A 21,562-nucleotide genomic window follows, 5' to 3' on the forward strand; every position below is an offset into this window, starting at 1 on the left:
CCTCAGGCTGAGAACGGTGCTGAAGTTAGAGGGGCGTTAAGGGAAAGGTATAGGAGCAGTGGATGCTGATAAGGTGTCAAACAGCATCCCGGGCTACCAACACTCCAGAAGAAGAAAGAACAAACCAGTAGCTCCCACGTGGGATTGCATGCATGTGTACTGGCTTCAATTTACGATAAATCAAAAAGATAATTTTGTTGGGCTAATGATATTAAGGTTCAGAATTATTAATGGATCACAAAAGCAAACCTTGTGTACCCCAAAGGTAAATTTCATGGGGAAAAAGCCATAATGAGGGGGATTTATAGGCTGAAGTCCAGGTGCTAATTTTCAACTAAAGAGTTTTCATTTGGATGTGGCCTCAAGGTGGTATTTACATTTCTGGGACAAAATATTGTAAACCTATCAGCCTATTCATTTCACATTCAAGCCCTAAGATCCATACTCTATATTTGCCTCAAAACAACTGAGTCCATTGAAGTTGCTAGAGCAAGGGGAGAAGGTAAAAATTACTGTTTTGGTCTGGATGCTTGCTTGACATTAGACTTTACAGGTATTGGGGAATTAAGTGGGGGCCTAGAACTTTCCTCTGCTGCATTTATTAAGGCAACAACCAAGTCTAAATATCTAGACAGACAATTTGTGGCACAGTTGCTGACTTATTAGGAAGAGGAGTAAAATATGCCTTATAAACCATGACGGAACAAAAAAAGATGAGAAATGAGTGCTGTTATGAGACAACACTCCATGCATCAGGATCAAGCCTCAGAAGTATTTTAAATACAGCCTCCCTAATTCCTCAAGAGATCTTGAGTGTTCCTCTGTATCCACCCCCAGACCAAATGACCCCATGCTTAAACCTCCCACACAGGCTAAAGTAGCACTGATTCTTGCCATCATTCTTCAAGTGGCACCCTCATTGACTTTGCTGCTGTGGCACAGCTCGGCAAATGTGCCAGCATAGAAAATGCAGCCCAGCCTGCTCTGTGAGCACAGCCAGACACAGAAGCAGAATCATTACTGTCACTCCAAGCAGTTTGTGCAATGATGTAGCCAGAAGCCATGGCCCAGTTTTAACAGGTTGAGCAGGAATACAAAGACAAGAGCTGGCCCTCATCAACCATTTTCTGTGGCTTAAACTTGTTTGTATCTCTGTAATAAAGTGTTCTGTGTGCAGGCAGATTAAGGATTTGCTCCACATCTACTGGTTTACTTTGCAGGGGGGCATAACCCTCCTTGTATGTATGTATTACAGTCAGAGATCTGGCAGTATAGTTGTAATATGGAGAGTCAGACTGTGCCTCCATTACCATTTGACTAACAGTATGCATGGCCTGGGTCCTCAACCTGAAGCTAGCTCAGCACCAGAAACATGAATAGGTTTTGCCCATTTAGCTGTCTGAATGGGGTCAGACAAGCTGCAAGAACATGCTGAGGAAGAGGACAAAGTGGCCTTCTTGGCCAGGGTCAAGGAGGAGGATGGGACTAGGCAGCAGTGGAATAGCTCAGCAAATTTTAACACTCATCTGGACTTTAATGGGAACTGCACAAGGCCACGGGGGGTATACACACACCAATGTGTCCTGGTGTGTGCATAGTCCTGCTTGTCTCTACAGTGTATTCTGCAACCACTTTATGCTGTTTACTTTTCAGAGGACACCATGAAAAGGAAGCCCAGTGTATTATACAGAGGATCAGAAAGGAGACCTGTGCAAGGGTCTCCTTGGCAGGTTCCATTTGAGCCGTGGAAAATGCAATGAAGAGGCCAACTGTCTTTATAGATTTGAAAGTATCCAGTATGCCCTGTTATGCCTATCTTATGCTGTGATTTTCTGCAGCTGCCTGCTGCAATAAAGTATGGCTGTTGGTTCTCTCCTTACTCTGGGAGTGGATGAACACAGGTAAAATAAGAGATGTGAATGATTCACACTCTCCCAATGACTACATGACTGATAGGAGGAAATGGCTGGTTAACATGAAGACATTACTGATAAATATGCTCAACAACCCTTCAGCAGATAGATGCTGCTTTACAAACTGTGGCATTTAGGCCACTTGCAAATGATTGTGTGAAGTCAAGAGGTAACTCTGACCACTCTGAAAAGATCTTGTCTGGCCTTATACCATACGGTGTAGCATGAAGTTTTGCAGCAGGTACACTGTTAGGTTCTCTGCTCTAAACAATCTGTTCACTTACCACTGAATTGTAAATCAGTATCTTTACACAGGGGATGCTCCAAGACCTCCCAGCTACCCTGGCCTGTCACAGATTTCATGGTTCAAGTGGTGCCATGTCTACCTGTGTCAAAAGTCCTCAAATACCTTTTAAAATAGAATTGTGCCATAGTATTGCTCCTTTTTATGCCTTGAAGCTTTCTTGTTGAATTGTTATCCCATTCACCCAGTTTTTCCTCTGAGACACTTGATTTTACACATACTCTGAAAGTCAAACTCCTTCACATCTTAAAGCCGTGATGAAAAAGTATTCTGTGTGCTATATGTAGAATGGAAAACTCTGATTACTGCAAAGTCTGAAGTGTTAGCTCAGTTTGTACAGGACTTGACCAGGAGATAACTGTTTTTCTTTGCTGCAACATCTGAGGTGTAGGAATTTATTTTTGAGCCTCAGACAGCTGAAAAGAAATTATTTCAGATGTTCTAGAAATAAAAAAGGACTGTGTCCATTTTCGGTTTTTGAGACCAAAATCTGTCGGTATTTCCTCCTCCCTGTGGCTGGTGTTTTAGGCACCCGGTTATGAGAAACTCAGAATCTAATTACCAGTGCTGACTGATTCAAAGTGATCTGGAAAACCAGACCTGCAAGAAGCAGAGACTAGGTTTTCTATATCTTAGGCTACAACTTATAGGAGTTGCTTTAAAGTCTGTCAAAACAGATGTATGGTTCATGTACAGTTCTTTTGTGAATGTTTCCCTTTTGGAAAATGTTTCAGCTCATTCTAGTTCCATGTTCTAGCATAAACCGTCAAGGCAGTCAAATCATAAATTGCTGTTCACATCCTCAGAGGTACATATGTACCCCAAATGAGCATCTGGCATCGTATCATTTATCATCCAGATTCCACTTCTATAGTCACTTTTCTGACTATGACACATTTACTAATGTTCTTCTGGCTATGAGTCCTGGATCCTCTTAAGAAAAGATGATACATTTCACAAAATGAAACTGTCTGATAACATGGCACATATCATAGGTTGGAGATTAGGGATATGTTCCTGATTATTATTACTTTGTTTATTTTTTGGCAGTGTAATTTAGTCACTAAAACTTGGAACCAGAGTCTTTATGTTCTATTTTCATTTTGTTACCAGTTCGTTATTCCATACTTTCCATGGAAAATATGCACAGTACGTTCAACATAATGAACGCCATGCTGCCCTGCAGGACTCTTAAGATGGAAGGCAAGTTGTTATTTCCCTCTACAACCAGGATCAATTGCTTTATCAACACCATGCAGCCAAATCTGGGGACAAACCAGGGGAAAAATGCAGTGAAGCTAGGATCAAGTGAACTTAGTTTTCTTGCATTTCAGAGATTCACCCAGTCATTAAAGCAGAGTATTTCCAGAAGGAGAGAAACAGAGCTTAACTGCTAATCTGTAGGGCTGCAGGAAAGTACTCTCCTCTGTCTTCTAAGAGGTCAGGTTCATTTCCCAGATCAAATTTAGGGTTGGCTGTACTTTTGTTTCACTGAGGCATTTTTAGTTGGAAAATCACATTTGGAATGATTAAACATTACATAGATTTGTAACATTTGGCTGGGATGAATCTATTAAATGATTCTGGCACTTCTCCCCAATAACTGTGTAAAATCAAAACCATCCTAATTCTGTGACTCTAAAATGGTTTAGTTCAGAATTTACTTCAGTATCTATTTTTTTTACTTGCAAATGAAACAGTCAGGAAAAATGTCATGAACCACAGAATTCCTTTATTTTGTTGGGGTTTTTTCCTTGGACTTTTCAATTAGGCACACATATTTTATATCTCTTGTAGCCACTGAAGCAATTTTTTTTCTTAAAACTGCAATTGAATGGCAAGATAAATTACTTGTCCAGACAACTTAATATATGTCACTCTCACAGTGGCTCTTTACTCTGGATGTATTCATTGTGATGTAGTTTTTCTCACTGCCACTGTCTGGATTTTTTAAGCCTGACAACGTGAAAGTAGAAAGTATAGAGGAAAGATTTTGAGGTGCCCAGTTTTACCTCACATACTGCCCTTTTCTATTTAAGGACCAGGAGATTTGACTTCAAAGATGTGTTGTGCTGTATGCAGTCCATTACTCCTGCAGACATGTGTGCTAAGGAAGAGTCTTTTCTGAGTTCTTCTAGCCAAGTCTCAGAACTAAGAATGCAGACTGATACCTGAAATGTAAGAGGATAAGAAACTGTCATCAGAAACACCAAACTAGCTATCCTTGATGAGGTCCACCTCAGTACAGGCATGGATGTCAGAGGATGACATCCTCTGGGATGACCCCAGAGGGCCCATCAGGGGGTGCAGTGGGTTAATACCCAAGTTTAGTAAATGTATTCAAGGCGTAAGGACAAACTGCCAACAGACAGAAGAGGTATTTAATTTGGGACAGCTGAGGATGGCTGGATGGAGACTGTGGAGCAGACATATGCAACTATCCCTTGTCTCAGTTCACCAGTACCTAGCTGTATTTCTTCAGAGAAAAAGAAGTTTGAGGACATCCCTGTGACACTCATAAAGCTGGTGTAGCATGAATTAGACAGAGCACTGGAAGGTGCTCACTAATGATAGGTCTAAATCTGTTTGCTCTAGGCCTTTGATGGATAGCATCTAATTAATCCAGTCAATTACTGGATCCTTTTATAGATCCTTTTATATTTTAAAGGAAAGAATCCTTTTATAAGCTCTTTAAGAGGGTTCTTGGCAAAACAAACAGTGCCTCTTAAATATGTTCTTCCATCCATTAACTCTAATTGGTCGATTAAAGTAAAATTAAGTGTTGTATGCCACTGAACACCAAATTTTTAGAGGGAGTTTTTACATTAACCCTTCTTTGGGTCCTGTAAAAGAAGAATTCTTGTAGGATAATTAAAAATGTGTTGTACACTATAAATAACTTTGCTGGGTGGCACAACAAACCATAAACTACTAGACTGGATTTGCATTTAAAATGCAATAGCATTCTGTTGCTTTTGTTACAAATCTAATCTAGAGATATACGCCATGTCATGGAGCAGTGGATTCTGGAAAGACTACAGCATTCTAATGTGCAATCTTTCCTTCAATAAATCTTCTCAGTAAGGCTTGTGGTGGGGGTGGGAGAGGAGAAAGGCATGCACAGAACATGGCATGCAATACCATGTCATGTTATTGACCGTAAAGGTCTGACCATTACAAACATTTCATCACCCTGTCTGCAGCACGTGCTTTTTTTCTGCATGGTGCTAGGAATGCTTAAATCACACCAGTATCACTTCTGTGCTCCATATTCATCATCCAGGGCAAATCTGCAATACACAGCAGACTCTCTCCTCTTGTGTAATCCCACTGAAATGTATTTCTGGTTCATATAATGAAGACAGGGAAGACAGAGAAGTGTACCCAGGCATAAAAGCCCTCAGGACATGAAGATGGTGATGTGTACACATTCCTTCTTTTCTGCACTGTAATTTGATCATAGAAATAGCCATCACAATCAAGTCCATCTACTAATAAAGCCAACATCTGCTGAGGTCTTTGGACCATTTCCTGGGAGCTGTATGAGACTGGGATTTCTCATAAACAAAGCCAGGGTGAGATGCAGCATGTTGTGTCTGAGCAGTGGCAGCCCTCTGAGGCTGTGCTGTGTATGCAGGATGGTGATGTGCAATGCAAAGCTGTGCTGGGGGAGCACACTGGCCTCCTCACTACCGATACCATCCCCACACATCTGCATCTCCAGCATGAACCAAGACAAACAGCTCCACGGATATGAGGAAATGGGAGAGCAGTCATGGAGCTGCTGGAAAATTGATACCTGCATGTGGGCAATGTATTAAAATCTTTCCTTCTTTGGTATTAATATGACATTACTGATAATGTCTGGAGACACTTCTCAAAGGTGCTTGTTAGAAAAACTCTGCCATCCAAGAGCACTTAATATCTTGTTTTGCTGTCTCTAATGCCTGACAATGCAAGGTGAAGCATGCCTTGTGCCCAGCTCTCAGCAGCAACGGGTTATCTCCCACAGACTATGAGCAGCTTGAAGTCCTGCATTAACTGCTATCATCTTCTAATTCCCGGGGGCAATTCAGACAATACTCGAGGAAACAGAAATAAAAACATGACTCATGTCAGAGCTGGCTGCAGCTGTTGTCAAGATTTTCAATAGGTTGTGCACAGCCTGAAGTCAAGTATATCACCGGAATCCCTTACTCTGCAATGAGCTTACAAAGCTTTCTTTCAGGTTTATACTGCAAAATTCAGTAACTGGTGAAAGCTCATGAGATTTTTTTTTCCGTCATGTTCACCAGATCACAAGTGACAACGTCTCTTTCCCTTGTCTCTAGGCTCAGTCCCTGATCCTCCTTCCCTCTGTGACAGCATTTTTATGGGACTTTCTCCCACCTACAGGATCTAGAGCACAGCACATTTCACACTGACATAAAGAAAAACCATGTATAAATTTACGTAAGTGATTTAAAAAATAATTACGTTTCTTTAAAAAGCCTCTCATAATGCTTATGATCACTTTGATTCTCTTTGGCTGAATGATTGTCAGCAAAATTCCATACAATTGACCCATACAGGTCTTTAAAGGAGCTAAGCCCCATTAGTAGACCACTTCTGTGCTACCTCCATAACTAACATTAACATATCACCAGCCCTGGGAAGTGCTAGACCTACAAAACCAAAATTGTCTTGTAAAGCTTCTCATCAATGCTATGGGTGCATGCTAGCTTAGTGTAGTCACAGAGCAAGGATTTAAGAAGCAGAGAACTAAGAACTGAGTGGAATCAGCAGCTAGAATTTGTTTTCCTGAGAAATCAAGAAAAGGAAAGGATGGGAAAATCTTTCCCAAAACAACTATCTAAAACCTATGCTGAATCTGTAGCTCAGAGCCTGCTTTGCCTAGCTTTGTCTCCAGTATACATATAGCTTGCTTCTACTACAAATGCAGGGTAATGTGAGCAACATTGCTATTATCATACATAGCAGTGAGGCAAAAGACAGCTTGAATTGTGTTGAACATGCGTATCTTTTTTGGATATCCTCTGACATCCATGCCTGTACTGAGCCGCTCTAGCTAGGACTAGCAGAAAAACAAAGCATGAGCTGATTTTATTTTCTTGACAAAGTTCTTCTTGAGTTTTACCATAAATAGGAATGTATGGTAACTGGACTGCTCATTGGAATGAGAATAGTCTTGATATGGTCAGCATATGGGCAAGTGTGGTACAGGTCAAAACCTGCTTTTCAGCTAACAAACTCTGTGCCTTTTTTTCTGCCCCTGTCTTCTACAAAATGTCAGAAACATCTGGAAATTTGGTGTTGCTTCTCCTTTCACAGCTACTTGTATATGAGGTTATGTTGATTATCTTTAGAATGCTTCCCCCTCATTTGCTCTTTGTTGGGACAGAAACAACTATAGCCTTATGGTTTTCTCTGGGCCACAGTTCACCTAAATTAATTGTCACTGAAAGGGGCAGGTTGCACCTGTATAAAAAACAATCAGGTACTTTAGCTGCTTCAGCTGCATTTTTTATCCAAGGAGTGAAAGGCTTCAGGAGTTTCTAATGGCCATTCTCCATGCCCATCTGATGCAATACCACAGCTGTTTTTTTCACAGCTGATTAAAATCTTGGCACTGCTGTTAGGATTCTCCTGCCAGCTGCATAGCAGCATATTTCAAATGCTAAACGACTGTCATACCTACTTGTGCAACTTTCTTAGACTTTACCAAGGAGCCCTAATCTTTTTCTGACCAACAGTTACATTCTTTCCAAAATGATGATTCCTGCTTGGACCCACTCTACCAGCTTCTTCACTTCCTCAGAAAGCCTAGCACTGTAGAACTGCTGCAGGAATCAGGCATCAGGAAGCAACCAGCCCTACACTGACAATCACCTGCCACAGCCTCAGGGAATGCTCCTGGGGAACTTCTGATTTGCAGTAGAAATGGTATATGGGATCAGTAAATGCACAGATTTAAGCACAACTCCTTCTCCAGGGCTCTGAGTTCAATGAAAACAGTAAAACTGATGTGCAGCTACTGTCTTGGAAAGGCTTTTTGTTCCCTTTCCCCAATGATCTGCCCAAAAGCTCAGCTGTATGCTGGGATCTGCAGTGTTAGTATCCCCAGAGTGGCAAGGAAAACACAACTTGCAGCAAGAATTACTTGGGAAAGCAGCACAGTCAACTGCAAAGGGCACATCTACCTGCTCTCTCGCTGAAGACACTGAAAAGTCCTTATTGGTCAATGACCTTTGTTCCAATCACTGTATCTGTTCGACTTCTTGCCTTTTGCCTTAATGAATTCAGGTCTCAAATTGGGACTTCCCTTCCAAATGCAATATAAATCCTAACAGGTAAAGTAAGGGGAAGATGTTTTTGCATGTGGCAAGATGCATTCAACTTGTTTCCGTGTTCCAGACAGTTGCACACAGCATTCCTGATCGAACCTCAGGAAAATCTCCATCGCAGCGTCAGCTCCTCTGACTGTTCACACTTGAAGGGCCTGTGGAAGAACGACTAGCTGGAGGGCCAAGCTCAGCTACTTGTAATTGCATTCAGTGTAGGAGGGCATCAGCATCTCCATGTGTTAATGACAGTAACTTTCCAAACAGACTGTGTTTTGTATTTAAGGACTTTTGACTGCTATGTACTACACTGGATATGATTAATTGCATAATGTTCTATGATTACCTAGATAGATTACATAGCATTAATTACATAATGCTCTATGATTAATTTTCAGATTATGTTCTCTTGTGGTCTATGCACTTTCTCACCTGTTTTCTTATGTAAGCTTTTAAAAACACCTATCTGTGACTACAGCACGTGATCACTAGAAGGGAGGAAGATTTGGCCTACTTAACCTCTCATTAAAGGGTAAAAGTTTTTAAAGGAAAATAATGGTAATGACATTTATTATGAAAAAAGAAAAAGTGCTTTCTGCTTACAAGTAATAGAGCTCCCCAGGGCCAGACTATAATCTCGGACATCTTCTGTAAAATAATTTGAAAATTTTTTTGATTGTCTGATTAATATTTGAATGAAAGGGATCTCTGGCCAATTGCAATGACACTTCCTAAACCCTTCTAATATCCTTTACAGAGGCCCTTCCACTCTCTCATACTCTTGGAATGAGTTTAGGTATGTGAATTTAAGTAGCACTAAAACAGACCACTGTTTTAGAAACAGTTCTGATTTCTTTTCTCGGTGGTGTGGGTATTATTCGTTGACCTATTTTAGAAGTTTAGAAGTTAAATTCTTTCAAATGTCTTCACTAATTGAAAGAAAAAGAAAATGAAGGAAAGTGGGGAGAATATATTGATGAAGAAAATCTCATTTATTCAGAGAATTCAAAAAGATTAGGAGGCAGCATCTTCAGCTTCTCCCCATTGTAATGGTTGCAGTTGCGTGCAGGTTTAATTCAGCTCACTCTGCTGGACTTCACAGAACAGTCCTGAACATTTGCTTCTGCCTTTGTATACATCAGACTGTCAAGTTGTGTCTGTTCTCAACATTAAATAATAGCCTTGTAGGTTAATTGGCACCCTTACCGAGCCTCAGTTCACCAAGTACTTCTCTGATTTTTAAAAATATTGACAAACCTACCAGTATTGCTGTAACAGGAACCTTCTTCTTATTAGGAAACTTACTGGTCTTTCATGTAAATTAAAGCACCGTGAATTTCCTTGAGGTCATATAAATGACATAGATTCACAATTCAACAGGTCTCAATTCACAGTTTAACAAAAGATATATAATATTAATGTGTATTTATTTTACTGTGATAAATATGACAACACTGTCCTTTCTTGGTAATTGCTATTGTCATGTATGAACTATTTATACTGAAGCTTCCATTTCATAATTATCTCTAGACTTTCACCTCATCCACCATATCCTGTTTTTAGATACTATACTGTGCTTCTCTAAGAGTTGGTGATATAATCTCACAAAACCTACATACTTCTCATTTGAAGGAACAGAGAGAACCCAGACTATGACATCTTGATTTCATTGGTTAAAAATATATGCTATGTTGGAGGAAAGTCATTATTAATGATTTAAATTTCATCCTAAGCTAAAAGACATATAAACGTACAAGTAGCATGCTATTCAGACAATTTTTAGGCAGAGAAGTCATGTTCTAAGATGTTTCTTATGCTCAACTTTTGTTAGGCTGTTTTTTGTGTTTGCTACAAAAGGGTAATGGATCAGTCAGTGACTGATGACCTGCAGGGAGCAGAGAAGATATAATCACTCTAAGTGTCATAATTTGAACATAGGGTGATGAATCCTGTGGTGAGGCAAGGGGACAGATAAGTATTCACTGGAGGGGGAACTAATTGCTTATCCACTGGATTTTTCTCCTTTTAAAGGAAGGGAGATTTGTGTCCCCCATGATCCATGCACCATAAACAGTGGTTCTCTTGCTGTCTAACTATAATATGATTTTGGTATACATTTTGGAATTGGTCTGTGCTGACATCATCCTTGTGATCTTGCATGTAGGCCTGACAGAAGCCCAGACTGATTCTGGCTATGCAGGAAGAAGACTGCTTACAAAACTCTGAACAGAGCTGCTTACCCATGAAGCATCCTCTCCAACACTAGCACTTCAGATGCTGGCACTGTTGTACCAGTCCTTAAGTACGTGTGTGTTCCTGTTTCAGACTGGTCAAATTAAAGAAAATATATCACTTGCTTAACACATAGACTATGGTTTTTTTCTGACTTTCTACTAAATAAATTTTTTTCACTCTCTTCTTCTTGGAAGAAGCACATCCCTTGTGAATAAAACACATTTACAAAGGAATGGTATATGGAAGAGGTGATCAGCTTTCTTGCTTATACTCAGGCTGAGAAGCATCAGATAGATGACCTATGTCTTGAAAAACAGTGGAAGGTTGGAGCCCTGGGAATAATTTACAGGCATGAGATGGCAATTCTAGAGACCTGTTAGATATTACATAAGCCTTGGTGCAGTTGGACATAGCACTGCAATCCTCACACTGGCCCACAAAAATTCACTTGAGAGTCAAAGTCTGAGCAAGTCCTGCTGCTGGTTAAGTATGATGATCAGACTGAGGGTCTTCTAGTATGTATCAATGACCATTTTATGTAGAAGGATATAGGAATGTACAGGTTACAACACCACAGGTTGTCAGCTTATTTTCTATGAGTATTCAGCATCACAGTGGGATTAGCTGTGGAACTGAAGGAATACTCCTTTTATTCCTCTCCCTATCTTCTTTTCTCTCTGGATTTTGAGCATCTTAGCAGAAAGAATGATTGAAACTTATAACCAGAAAGCAAAAAAGGGGGAATGAAATTCTGAAAACTTCCTGACCATCTTCCTGACCTTATCTAAATGCTGATAAAAGATTCTCTCTCTCTCTCCTAAACTATGAAATGAGTGTTTGAAGTACCCCTTTCCTAATACCCTGATGTTTATCACACTGCCATATGCATGGCTGATGCTTTGACAGTCAAACTAGGTTAGTGAAGCTGTTCTTTATGGCATATGCAGAATACTTTATCTCTAACTGACTTCCATCTGATGCAATTTAAGCCAGTAACTATGATGAAATTGCTTTGGTTTGTGAAGGGTCAAGGCAATGCTGTAGGTTACAGTGTACTGTCCCAGAGGTGGGGCACAGCTATCTTTTCTTTCAGCCTGAACAATTGGTTTGCGTTGCTTTGCACTCTGTAGTGCAAATCTTCAGAGAAAAGGAGCTAGGAAGTGATTTTCAAAAACCAGTGAATCAGAGAATCAGAGAATCGTTAGTTTTGGAAGGGACCTCTGGAGACCGCCTAGTCCAACTTCCCTGGCAAGGCAAGGTCATTGTAGATTACACAGGAAAATGAAAACTAGGTCTGATTCAGGCCTTCAGACTATGTGGACTGGGTAAAGAGTAGGGGAATTTTGTTCATTTCCACTTAAGACCCCTTATTCTTACACCGTACAGAAGGCTAATGATGATCTATATTATCATACACCCGAATCAGAGTTTAATTATTAATACCAGATAACTAGATTTTGGGGATACACAATAACTGCTCTTCAGGGGGCAGTGTTCCCAGTTCTGTTCTGGCAATGGTACTTTTAAGTTAAGATTTATTTCTAGAACACTTCAGTTATCAGATATAAAAACTTGATTGCTTCTAATTAGAAATTATTTTTTTAAATCTACTACACATGGTCTGTCCTTTTAAGCAAGAAAGTGAAACAGCGAATCTTCTCATCTGACAGGTTCTGTGAACTCCCCTCCCAGCCCGCTGTTCCCCAGTCATACACAGTAGTGAAGGTTCCTGGTTTATAATAATCTTTTATAACACTCTCACAATCAGTTCTTTGAAGTGTGATAAAGAGTTGTACTTGGCCATTCATCAATAATGTAGCAATTCCATAAGGTATCACCAGATGCTAAATACAAGTGCTCTGCAGGTGAATGCACCAAAAAGAGGTTCATGGGCTCAAATACCATCTATTGCAAGGGTTTAATCCAACACACTTGTACTCTCAAACAGTTGAAAACAGCCTCTGGACATGAGTAAGCTGCAGTTCAAAGTAATTTTTATCCCTGTGTGGTTGTGGCAGAGGTATGCTTGATAGGTATTCTCACTAGAAATCTTAAATCCATGGTGAGGTATTTTAGGCCAAACTGCTTTAGCAGTGAATAAAACATCCATATCCATACATCATGTATACATGTGTAAATAAATGCACCTGCTTGTACAATTTGTTTGCTTTACAATTAGACCATATACTGGTTCTTCAAGTCTGTTATGCCACTGGATGTGCATTTACACAGGAGTGTATTTACATTTCATCTAAGATTTTCAGGCATGTCTTTGTCCAAAACATGCTGACAAATGCAGCAAATAATAGCTATCTCAGCGGTAATTATGTCTGCCTGGTGCTCTTCCCCTCCACCCTGGTTATCTTGATAAAGGGGCTGTACAGGAGCCTAGCCTTCATTTCACTCCCAATGGCAAAAACTGCATGCACAACAAGCAGCAGGCTGAAGAATTATGTTCATGCCTTGACCTCGAGACTTCCTGAACCAGTTTGGATTGGCTCTCCCTTTGAAACTACAGGTTTCCACAGGAAGTTCATAAATGGGCTCAAGTCACAGCAGTTGACGTAGTCCTAATATTTTTAACTTGGTTCTTCAAGAACTACCTAAAATGGGTGGCGTTTCACAGACACAAAGAACTTGCCGTTGTTTTCAAAAGCAAATGTCAGTGTGCTGGGTGATATGCAAACTATTGAAAGCAAGTGAGCAATGTGGCTCTCGTTGTTCTGGGGATGTGGTGGTGTGCGTTGCGAAGCTGCACTGCGCTCCACCATGTCTCTTGTGTCAGCATCACTGGAGCTCCCAACACTGCAGGCAGCCATCCGCTCCAAAGAGCTGGGCCATAGGCCTGTGTTCCACATCCCTCCGTTTCACATGCGTTTGGATCCAGTGCTTAAGCCTTGATGCAATCTCTTTTCCCATGTCCTACTCACTACCCCACATCATTTGTGTCTTAGAAATGGTTTGCAAGACTCATTCAGAGGTGTTAAAGAAAAATTATTTTACTCCCTAAGTCTGAAATACCCTAAGAGGGGTGTGTGAAATGCCCATGGTTTGTTCCATCCACAATAACAAGAGAGAAGACCAGAAAAAATAAATGTTGCAAAGAAACACAAGTATTAAATCTTTTGGAGAACGATGGATGGAAATGGACATGAAAACCTTACTTCTAAGATTTTTATCTTTTTCACACAGCTCTAACAAAATGCAACTGCATTAAAGACATTCCTTTTCATTCATTTGCTTTGCACCTTGCTTTCTCATTACCTGTTAAACATGAACTTAATGGAAAACACACTTCTTATTTACATCTCTGCATTCCACTGATTGTATGCTATAATCTGACAACAGGTTCAAATTCAAAGGTGTTGAGTGCATTGCTCCTACATTCCTATGAAAAAGAAATTTTCTTGTTTGCAAATAACCTAACGGAATGGGATGAAAGATTGTTATTAATGTAAGCAGTACATATGATTTCAGACCTATTTAATTCATTTATAAATTAGGAGCTCTGTCTAAAGGCCATGATAGACCTTAAAGCAACTTCTAAAATTAACTGTCTAATCTGATTAGTTCATGATTGGGATTTTCTGGTTTATACTTAACTGATGTACTTTGAAACATAAATTATATGTATATTGGATTTTTGGGAAATTGACAGGAATTAAAAAATTAAGCAGGACCCCTTCCAGCAAACAGGCTCTCTTTTCATTCAGTCAAAAAGTCAGAAACCTTTCTGACTGAAGAACAAAGCAAGCTCCCCCCGTTTCCCCTGCCAGCCACAAAAACTAGATCCACTGGATAAACCAAATCATTTTGAATATTCTTTTTTTTCTGCCTGTAAATCATAGGATCCAGATCCAGTATTCATTTACAAGGTAAGGAATTAATTTGAAGTCTTTTTTTTTCACTGATAGAGGCTTGTCTTGTATTCTTCCAATCTTTCTTGTAAGCATTTCCTGAGAGGGGTATAAGTCAACCAACATGGAGAATCTGCCTATGATACCTAGCCTTGTTTGGCCAAGGCTAGCAGGTCTTACATAATAATTTATTACAGTACCTTTCTGTTTCCTGGTCTGTGGTTTGCTGCTTGTTCTCAAAGCCAGTGAAGCTGCTCATATCCACATAGCCGTCATTCTCATTAGCAGCAGATAATGCCCTGCTGGGGTCTTCAAAAAACTCAGTAAAAGTTCCTGCTCTCGTGGATCTTCGAGGAGGAATTTGTATGTTTTCATAGTCAGAGCTCATGGCAGGAATGTTCTCATAGTCAGATGTGTCGGCATTGGGAAAAGAAATAGACCTAGGCTTCGTTAATGGCAGTGGCATGAAAGGAGGTCTAGACCGGTCCTCAAAGGACTCCACCCTTGCCACGCTCCTACTGAAGGACTTGGGCGTTCCTTTTCTTTTACCATCCTTATAGAAAAGAACAGCTGAGGAAGACTCAGATGCACGGAGCTTCCCCACATGCGATTTTAGTTGAGGTGAGCTACTTAGGCTCCTCCTGTCCAGCTCCATCAGCCTTGGAGGCCCATGATAGCTGGACTCTGAAGAGGACCTTGAAGAAGAAACATTAACATCTACATGGACTTTATTTTCACTTTTCTTCTTGAACTTTAGAGTGAGAAACCTCTTAAAAGAAGATTTCTTTTTCTTGGAATACTTATCAGGTGAGTCATTCTCTATCAAAAGTGAAGGTGAACTTTTAGTGATTGGCTTTTTGGTGATGTAGGCAAGTTCAAATGGAGGTGGTATATCAACAACTGAGGATGGAGTAGATATGCCAAATGATGAGAGATGATTTTGCTGGGAAAAACTACCTGAGGAACCATTGACACAAGGCAAAGACAGGTTGTCTTCTGTCCTTTTTATTCTAACACCATCCAGTACACAGACATCACTTTCTCTGTAAACAGAGATAGGTATCTCTCTCCCTTCAACAGAATAAGATCGAGGATATAAAATAAAGCGTCTTGACTTGGTTGGTAAAGCCCTGTTGGCTTCCACTGGTTTTCCTTCCAATGAAAAGGAATTATTGCTTAAGTCTTCTGTCCCAGAGACATTTCGGGAAGAGGGTAAATCAGTTTCAGGTCCAGTTTCTTCTGGAACAGTTTCTGGGACATAACCTGGCATTCTCCCAGACAGAGATCGTGTTCTAGTGACAGTACTTTTACGATCAATGGGCAGCAAGTTGTTTTCACCATCCATGCCTAATTCACCCCTTTTACCGTGATCAGCTCCTAAATCAGTCTGCACATCATGGGCAATTTCATTTTCTTCAGGAAGCACATAAGGATCATCTAGGGAATCACTGCTAGTTTCTCTTTCCTCTGATTCATCAGTCACAATGACCACTTTAGGGACTGCTAGATTTTCATGCAAAACATATTTTGTCCCACATTCTACATTAATTTTGCCATGCTTACAGATTTCTAAGTCTTCCTCAAGTGGGACCTCTTGAGGTGAACTTGAGACACTTTTGCTGAGGCTGTTTGCTTCCACCTTATTGTCTTTAAGTTGCAACTCATCTGATTTAGAGGCTTCCACAGTATTTTCACTATGGTCTTCAACAGTCACATTTTCTGGCTCTGGCTCCATCCCTGGACCACAAGGTAGACTATCAGAAATTATACCATCTTCATGCAGAGAGGCCCCTTCTGTTTGAAGATTCTCATCTGAATGTTCCATGGGTATTTCCTCACCACATTCATTCTCACAAGGTGCAATCGAACAGCCATCATCCATATTCTCTGCATTCACAGTTTCTTCTTCCCCTTTCCCAGAGTCTTTGCTTGCTTCACAGGCTACCTCTGATGTCTTCTCACTTCTCCTCTCAGTGATCTGGTAGCCATCACTGCCATTTCCTGTGTTTGTATTATTGTGCTCATCTGGGTCTACTTCCTCCTCTTCAGCTGCTGCCTGATGGATGAACTCTGCTAAACCATTTTTGGCGCTGGGTTCATCTCCACACAGTTCTAAGCCAGGACCTGTTTCTTCACTGGCCTCCTCAGGCAGCATGTCGGGGCTTGCACAGACATCGTTTTCTAAGTCTCCTTCCATGTTCAAATCAAGCTCTGCATGCACACTGTGGTGATCATCATGTGCTAGACACCCATCTGCCATTTCTAAAACCTCAGGCAGTTCCTCCTCCTCTTGCTCTGCCTTCTCACAAGCTGGGACTGATTCATCTGCAGGCAGTGGCATTGCAATGATATCTCTACAGTTATCACCCATTAGTTTCTCACCTCTATTCAAAATGTTCTCACCGTCAGTCTCACAATCACTACTGTTCTTGACCAGTTCCAGGTTGTAAGACATTTCCTGCCTGTTTTTAGCTTCAGTGCAATCACCTACAACATCCTCATCTTCATCTGCATTCTTGGTAGCATCATTATCCCCATCTAGGGCATCTAAGGACTCCTCACAAAGTGCTTTCGACTGGTCACAGTCTCTGGTTGACTCCTCAGAGTCTGGTTCCCCTGGTTCAGCAGTATCTGAAGAGTTACGGTGCTCATCTTCGATGACTTCTCGACTACTGGTATTCTCATCACTAGCAACGTTATCCTCTTCCTTCTCTACCTTTCCTGGAGTTTCTGAGACTTCATTTTCCACAGAGGAGTCTAGGTTCTGATCATGCTCATGTTCCAAATCATTGCAGTCTTTTCTGGTCAGCTGAACTTCAGGAACTACAATGTATTCATTATCTGCCTCGGATTCTAGGCAATCAGCATTGCATCGGTTTCCTTCATACAGCTCTCCATCAAGACACACCAGTTTCCCATTCGCACATTTATTTAAATTATTGTTGGTAGAAACACTGGATTTGCCCTCAGTGTCAGCTGAGAATTTCGGCTTGGGAGCAATAGGCGGTTTGGGACCCCTAGACACAGAGTTTGGGTTATGAAGAATATCAGCCCTTGGCAGTGAAGGAGAAAATCTGGAGACAGGTGCTGGAGAAAGATGACCAATAATCTTTGGTTTCGGTGCTAATGGTGGTTTTGAGATTTCTGGAGAAAAGAGACAAAAGTCATATTAGTCATCTTGGCTTCTTATTAAAGCCCGCAGAATATATCCTACAATAGACTTTATCAATGACTTGTAATGCAGAAGTAGTCCAGCCAATAAAAGGCTGAGCTCTGAAAAGAGAACTGAAGGAGCAAAGCATACGGACTGTCCCTCCATGTGGCACTGTAGCTATTCCAGTCAGCATAGTTTAAGGTCAAAACTGAATTGAACTAGATGCAGCCCCAACACATTTGGGGAGAGAAGGATGTACGGCTGCAGAGCCAAGGGTGTATCACACAACAGGTGCCCACAGATGTGTAACACCTCCTGCATTCAGAAGTAGTAATAATATTAAGGGACCTTTTGTTTCTGCCACAGAAATGTTTGCCAAATCATTAAATATGAACACTTTGATTTAATGATGCTTAAGTGTTTCACCGAAATGAAACTAATGGTTTTCAGGCATAGTAGCCATTCATGTAACACAGTACGAACACTTTATAACAGTTATTTTAATTTCAATAGGTAGTTTGTGGAATTTCAGCACTGAACAAAATTAGTTCTACCAACAGATTAAGGTTTAGCTCAGCCTAACCAAACAAAGTCTTGATGCCCAGACACACAATCTTCCCATCTGCCATTACCGTGGTAACAAAATCGGGAGTTATGTTTTCTTTGTCAAACATAATCATGAGGGATAAGATAGTTGGCTAAAAGCTCAGCTAATACTTTACACAGATTATGCAGCTGAGCTATAATGGACTGAATTAAATACTTCAATCCAAAACATGAAGAGAGTTACTGGTTTAAACTCAAGTTCTGTTTTCAGTGTACAGCTTCTTCAGCCATGTAGTCAAAAGATCCTCCATTCCTCCTGTAAATGCCAGGATCCCTTGCAGGTACAATCTTCTCTAAACATCAAAATGTATTTTAAAATAAGTTAATTATCTTGTAACATAACACCAGCCGTGTATTTCTAGTGGTAGTGCTGACACATGCAGGGGAAATCAAGCAGACTGACAATAACCGAGATGGAAGCTACGTGGATTAAATCATGTATATATCTCCATTTTACTCACAGTAGTTTGCCTGCCACAGCCATTTCCAGCTGTCTTGGTCCTGAAATTAATATTCTTCAAAAACTAAATGAAATGCTGAAAGACTGCATAAATGGGCAGCAATAGGGATCCTCCCTTGTGAGATTTTTGATGAGATGAAATACGTAGTGTGAAGAAGCCAGCATAACAAATAGTTACAGATGGTAGTAAGTAGGGAGACGTTGTTTCCTCCTGTTGCTGTTTCCCAGCCATCAATAGATAATTACATGGTTAAGCAATCAGAAATCTCTAATTATTTTTATAATTTTAATTTGCACATTGTGGTGGAAAAAGGAAAGTTCTCCATTGTAAAGAAAAGCACAGGACAAACTATTTCATCATGACAGAGAAGGAAACAATTCTTTGAGCATAATCTTCATTCCCTACACACAAGAAATAAGGGAATAGCATCTCAAAAGAGAAAATTTGGGACACCATTCCTATGTGAGGTCCTATACAAAATCATGGTATAAGTTTCAGAAAGTGTAGCTTCTGTGCTGTTTTTATTTAGAGTATTTTGAAATGCAGACTTTAGATATGGGGAAGTGCAGACAGTTAGAACTGAGCCGTGCACTGTACTGAGAATAAAGGAATACTGAATGCAAACTGCTTGAAAAAGATTCACTGATTGTCCTGATATTTGGTGGCATGCCACTTTTCTTACTGTTATCTTAGTATAATTGGAGTAATTTGTAAGGAACTAACACTAGCCTATTTGTTTGGTTAGACTCTGGGAGACATAAAAGGCTGTTTCTTCTGATCTTCTTAACCTTCCTGAAATTTCTTCTGATACCCAGAAAAAAGCTGACAAAGAATCATTCTGATGTAATCAGAAAACAGTCTTTCTAGAGTTATGAGACACCAGAGAGATTTCATCTAAGTTGGAAACTGAGTCAGTGATCTCAGCTTAGCCCAGAAGGAATGAAAAATCTGTTCTAATCAGGCGCCTTATCGTGTATTCTGCTTAAGAATTATTCTGTATCTGGAGTTTTATCCAATCCAGCTGTATGTGGGAGACTTAACTCATGGAAAAGGAGGGAGAGAGAACTGTGTATTCACCAGTCTGCAGTTACTGTGGTGCTTCACAGTATCCACTGCTGCTGCTTTAGGCTGCTGGGTGTCTGTCTAATCACAGAACGGGTAACTCACCTTTCCCTCCCCATTATGTCAGAAACTTTATGTGCCAAACACACCACCTTTGCTGAAGTAACATTGCTTCTTTTGCAGGCAGCAGTTGAAGGCTGCAGAGTACTGAAGATTCTTGCCAGTTAAAAACAGGGAGGCAACAGAAGTGGGTTTAGTATCTTGTAAGCCTGGCGCCCCAGCGAGATCTACCTTTTGCATTTTTAAATCGGTTATTGAAATCACTGAACATCCTAAACTAACTTTCTGTTAGTAAAATTAATGACATTTTTATTAGCTAAAACTGAGTCTTTACACCTTTACCGCCATAATAAGACATTTTTAGGACTAACTCCAAGAAAAAACCGTCACTTTGGAGGTACTACACCACTTTCTGCAGTGCCTGGCCTTTCCTATGTATATCCAAGAGTAGGATACAAATACACCTAGTCCATTCCTGGTATGTGACAAGACTTGAAGTTTCTACGTTCTCATCCTCGTTCTTGTCAGAGAGTGTCTGTACTGAAACAGTGAATAAGGAAGAAAAGACTGAACTGTAGCGAACGCCAGGGCCTTCCAAGCTTTGTCTTATAAACAAATTTGAAGTAAAATAATGTCATTAATTCATTTCCTTTAAGTAAAATAACCATGGAGACATTCACTTAAAAGACATACAGCTTAAACAGTTACCCACTTTCCCTCCAATGACAATTTTCTACAGCAAAAGGATCAAATAATCTTGAGTTTTTCCTTCCGCTACCTTCAGTAAAACTCCTATTGGAAGAGAACTTATGATAACGGACCCTGTTCACAGTCTGGTAATAGGCATTGTCATGTCCTTCTCTTACCCACTTGTGCCAGCTACTGGTCACTACTGTTTGCTTACACAGTTTTCTTCCTAACTGCTTTGTCCATTGATCTTGCCTTTCACAAGGCTCCTTAAACAATTTTCCTTTTTCTTTGCTGGGGGTGTGAGGGAGAGGCAGTGGGAGGAGTACAAGTGTTTGTTTAAAAAACTAACCCAAACAAAAGAAAGCACAGCTTCTTGCCTTTTATCACAACAATTTCATTCTGCTTCAGTTTCTGCCTCCTTTGCTGTCTGAGCCACTTGAAAGGTTCCGGCTGTAACTTCTAAATGGACACAATGTAACATTGCACCATAAGTAATGTGTATGTTCACAAATAATTGTGCATGTTTATTTTAGGATGTATTTTATGTTGGAGGGAGACACACCCACCTTGTGCTTAAAAGGAAACTCTTGGGGAATACAAATTCCTTTAGCCTGCTCCTCCCCTTATTGTTCGATGCTTCCTTGTACTGACAAGGACTGCTTCCTCTCCTTACCCACCTTCCTTCAGGCAACCCTGCATAGTTCCATTCCTGCCATGATCCGTATGAAATTACATTACATTAGTCTCCTCCCGTCCAAGTTTCTAAGCAGTGAACAGTAGCCTACCAGCTCTCCTGGAATAGCAATCAGCCCATGCAGCCTTTACTGTTCAAGTGTTTCTTTGAAACAATAACATTTTGTAGTGCGGTATCACCAGAAA

General features: G+C 40.4%; 1 protein-coding gene across 2 annotated transcripts in view; it reads right to left on the minus strand.

The window, feature by feature from the left end:
* Nucleotides 1-21,562, minus strand: part of FGD5 (FYVE, RhoGEF and PH domain containing 5) — a 95,386-nt gene that overhangs the window by 67,723 nt on the left and 6,101 nt on the right. For both annotated transcript variants that reach the window (XM_069027981.1, XM_069027980.1), the window contains exon 2: nucleotides 14,851-17,794. In XM_069027981.1, the coding sequence (XP_068884082.1) occupies nucleotides 14,851-17,794 (2,944 nt within the window). The remainder of the gene's footprint in view (nucleotides 1-14,850; nucleotides 17,795-21,562) is intronic.

This window comes from Aphelocoma coerulescens, chromosome 12, assembly GCF_041296385.1.
Source record: "Aphelocoma coerulescens isolate FSJ_1873_10779 chromosome 12, UR_Acoe_1.0, whole genome shotgun sequence".
NCBI classification, from domain to species: domain Eukaryota; kingdom Metazoa; phylum Chordata; class Aves; order Passeriformes; family Corvidae; genus Aphelocoma; species Aphelocoma coerulescens.